General features: G+C 37.7%; 2 protein-coding genes across 2 annotated transcripts in view; both read right to left on the bottom strand.

The window, feature by feature from the left end:
* LOC109524207 (protocadherin gamma-A5-like) overlaps positions 1-718 on the bottom strand; it is a 5358-nt gene extending 4640 nt beyond the window's left edge. The window contains exon 1 of the mRNA XM_019883886.1: positions 3-718. Within this exon, the coding sequence (XP_019739445.1) occupies positions 3-659 (657 nt within the window). The 5' untranslated portion in view covers positions 660-718. The remainder of the gene's footprint in view (positions 1-2) is intronic.
* A 905-nt stretch (positions 719-1623) lies between these two features.
* Positions 1624-2612, bottom strand: part of LOC109524206 (protocadherin gamma-A2-like) — a 3804-nt gene continuing 2815 nt past the window's right edge. Inside the window, exon 3 of the mRNA XM_019883885.1 lies at positions 1624-1650. Coding sequence (XP_019739444.1) covers positions 1624-1650 — 27 coding nt within the window. The remainder of the gene's footprint in view (positions 1651-2612) is intronic.

Below are 2612 nucleotides of genomic sequence, written 5' to 3'. Positions count from 1 at the left end.
ACAATAATCTGCATTGTTCCTGACCTGCGCGGTTGTCCGCCGTCAAAGGCTGTTAATAACAAGGAAAGCTTCTCCTGCTGTTCTCGATCAAGAGCCTTCTGTAATATCATCTCCACTTTTTTATCTCCGTTTGCTTGACTTTCCAATTTCAGTTGAAAATTATTGGTTGGGCTGAGCGAGTAGCTTTGCAGGCCATTTGTACCAATATCAGCATCGATGGCTTTCTCCAGCACAAATTTGGAGCCAATAATGGCCAATTCACTGATTTCAAAACGTTTGCTGATGGATTCAAAAGAGGGTTCATTGTCGTTTATGTCTGTGATTTCAATAGTGATGCGAAACAATTCCATGGGATTTTCCAGAATCATTTGTAAATGCAGAGCACAGAGCGTCGTCTCACCGCACAGCGTCTCTCTGTCTATCCTCTCCTTCACAAGGAGGAGCCCTCTTTCTTTATCCAGCTCGAGATACTCCGCGTTGTCTCCAGAATGAATGCGAGCTCGCCCGGATTTCAGCCTTTTTAAATCCAAACCTAAATCTTGCGCTACGTTAGACACCAACGAGCCTTTCTCCATCTCCTCCGGGATCGAGTAGCTGACTTGTCCGACCACGGAGGGGAAATACAGAACCATGACGAACAACAATACTTGCTGCGCCATCGTCGTAAATTAACGTTCCACCGGCTTTCCACTGCACACGTAATCCGTCAAATCCAAAAAAACAAAAATATAATATATAGACAACAACCGTCCACGTCCACGTTTAGCGAGCAGTGGCTCGAAATAACTGCTTTATTGTCGAAAGCGTCATTGTGCAAAAGGGAGGGACTGGCTGAAGCCCTGTTGTAGACTGCCACACTCTGGCCACAAGCGGACTTTTCTCTACTGCACGCAAAAACAAAGGCTCGCACACGTTAAAACGAAAATACACTAGATCTGGCAAAATCACATGACTGTCACACGGTGCCCTTAAAATAATTGGCATTAGTTAATATATTTGTGAAAACATGGTTTCGGAGTTGAAATGCACAACATAACCTATAAAATGAAATACTGAATTCAACTGTCGGGATGCCAATACTTTCCCATGGAGTAGGCAGACAGCCCGATGCATTTTTTAAAAGTATATTTTATTTTCATTTGCATGGAGTCAAGGCAAGTTTATTTGTAATGCCCATAATCACAAATGAGCCTCAAACGACTGCACAAAGAAACACTTAACAAATATTTGGAACATCCGCCTCATCCAAACCCTCCCAAGGGCAAGGAAAAACAAAAAAAACAAACAAAAAAAAAAGGCGGGGTTGAAGAAGACATTCTGCTAATAGACACAAATGGGGGAATCCCACTTCCAGGATGACTAAACTGCAGCATGTACAAGTCAACAGACACACGAAGACCTACATTAAAAAAAACAAAACAAAACAAAACAAAACAATAATAATTACTTTGGATTAGTTCCGGGCATTATTGAGAGAAAAATAAGTTGTATAAATAAAACGAGTTGCAGCCTATGATTACTTTATGTAACGGGAATGAAAACTATATTTGAATATAATTTTCATTTTTGACAACATGAAATTATTGAATTAAATGGAATCCAAGTGGCCCGTAATGATATTCATTATCCGGGGTTGAAGAAGACATTTTGCTAATAGACACAAATGGGGGAATCCCACTTCCAGGATGACTAAACTGCAGCATGTACAAGTCAACAGACACACGAAGACCTAACCTACATTAAAAAAAACAAAACAAAACAAAACAATAATAATTACTTAGGATTAGTTCCGGGCATTATTGAGAGAAAAATAAGTTGTATAAATAAAACGAGTTGCAGCCTATGATTACTTTATGTAACGGGAATGAAAATTTGAATATAATTTTCATTTTTGACAACGTGAAATTATTGAATTAAATGGAATCCAAGTGGTCCGTAATGATATTTATTATAATTAAAAATAATAATATAAACTTATTTCTCTTGTGAGTCCAAATATTATGATTTGTAATGGATTACTAAAATTGATAGTTTTCGACAAGAATGAGAAACAAAAATGTTGAATCAAAAGAACGTCTTATTAAACTAAAGCGACAAAAGTTACATCAAGTTTAAGCTAAAATGTACATGAATTGTTTTGTTTTGTTGTTTTGGTTTTCAACTATTGAAATGAGACTTGCTGCAAAGTGCCACTGGATTCAATTGGTATGATCAAAACAATACGTGGCAAAAAAATTACATGACTTGTAATGTTGTGGTGTGTTTATCATGTGTGTTATTTATTTCATTTTTTACATTATGAAATTGTGTTGTAAAGTGAAAGACAACACTTCTCTTATAGCGTATCCATCACACACGATATAAAGGTGTTGAATGGACTCTCAAAAACAACTGCAATGTTGGTATAATTGTTGCTTTAACCCCATTGCACCCTCCTCCCCACACACACAAACACACACAAAACTGCTTTCACTACACAAATGCAAATATATCATGTGACCAACCTCAAGAGGAGTATCAGGTTCATCCAAGATGTTCTTTTCATTTTGTATCTTCTGCATGGTCCCTGTAAAACTGGGGTCCACAACCATCATGTTGTGACAAGCAGCTTT

Source organism: Hippocampus comes, unplaced genomic scaffold (genome assembly GCF_001891065.2).
Source record: "Hippocampus comes isolate QL1 unplaced genomic scaffold, H_comes_QL1_v1.1 scaffold156, whole genome shotgun sequence".
Classification (NCBI taxonomy): domain Eukaryota; kingdom Metazoa; phylum Chordata; class Actinopteri; order Syngnathiformes; family Syngnathidae; genus Hippocampus; species Hippocampus comes.
This window is presented reverse-complemented; position numbering and strand designations above follow the sequence as displayed.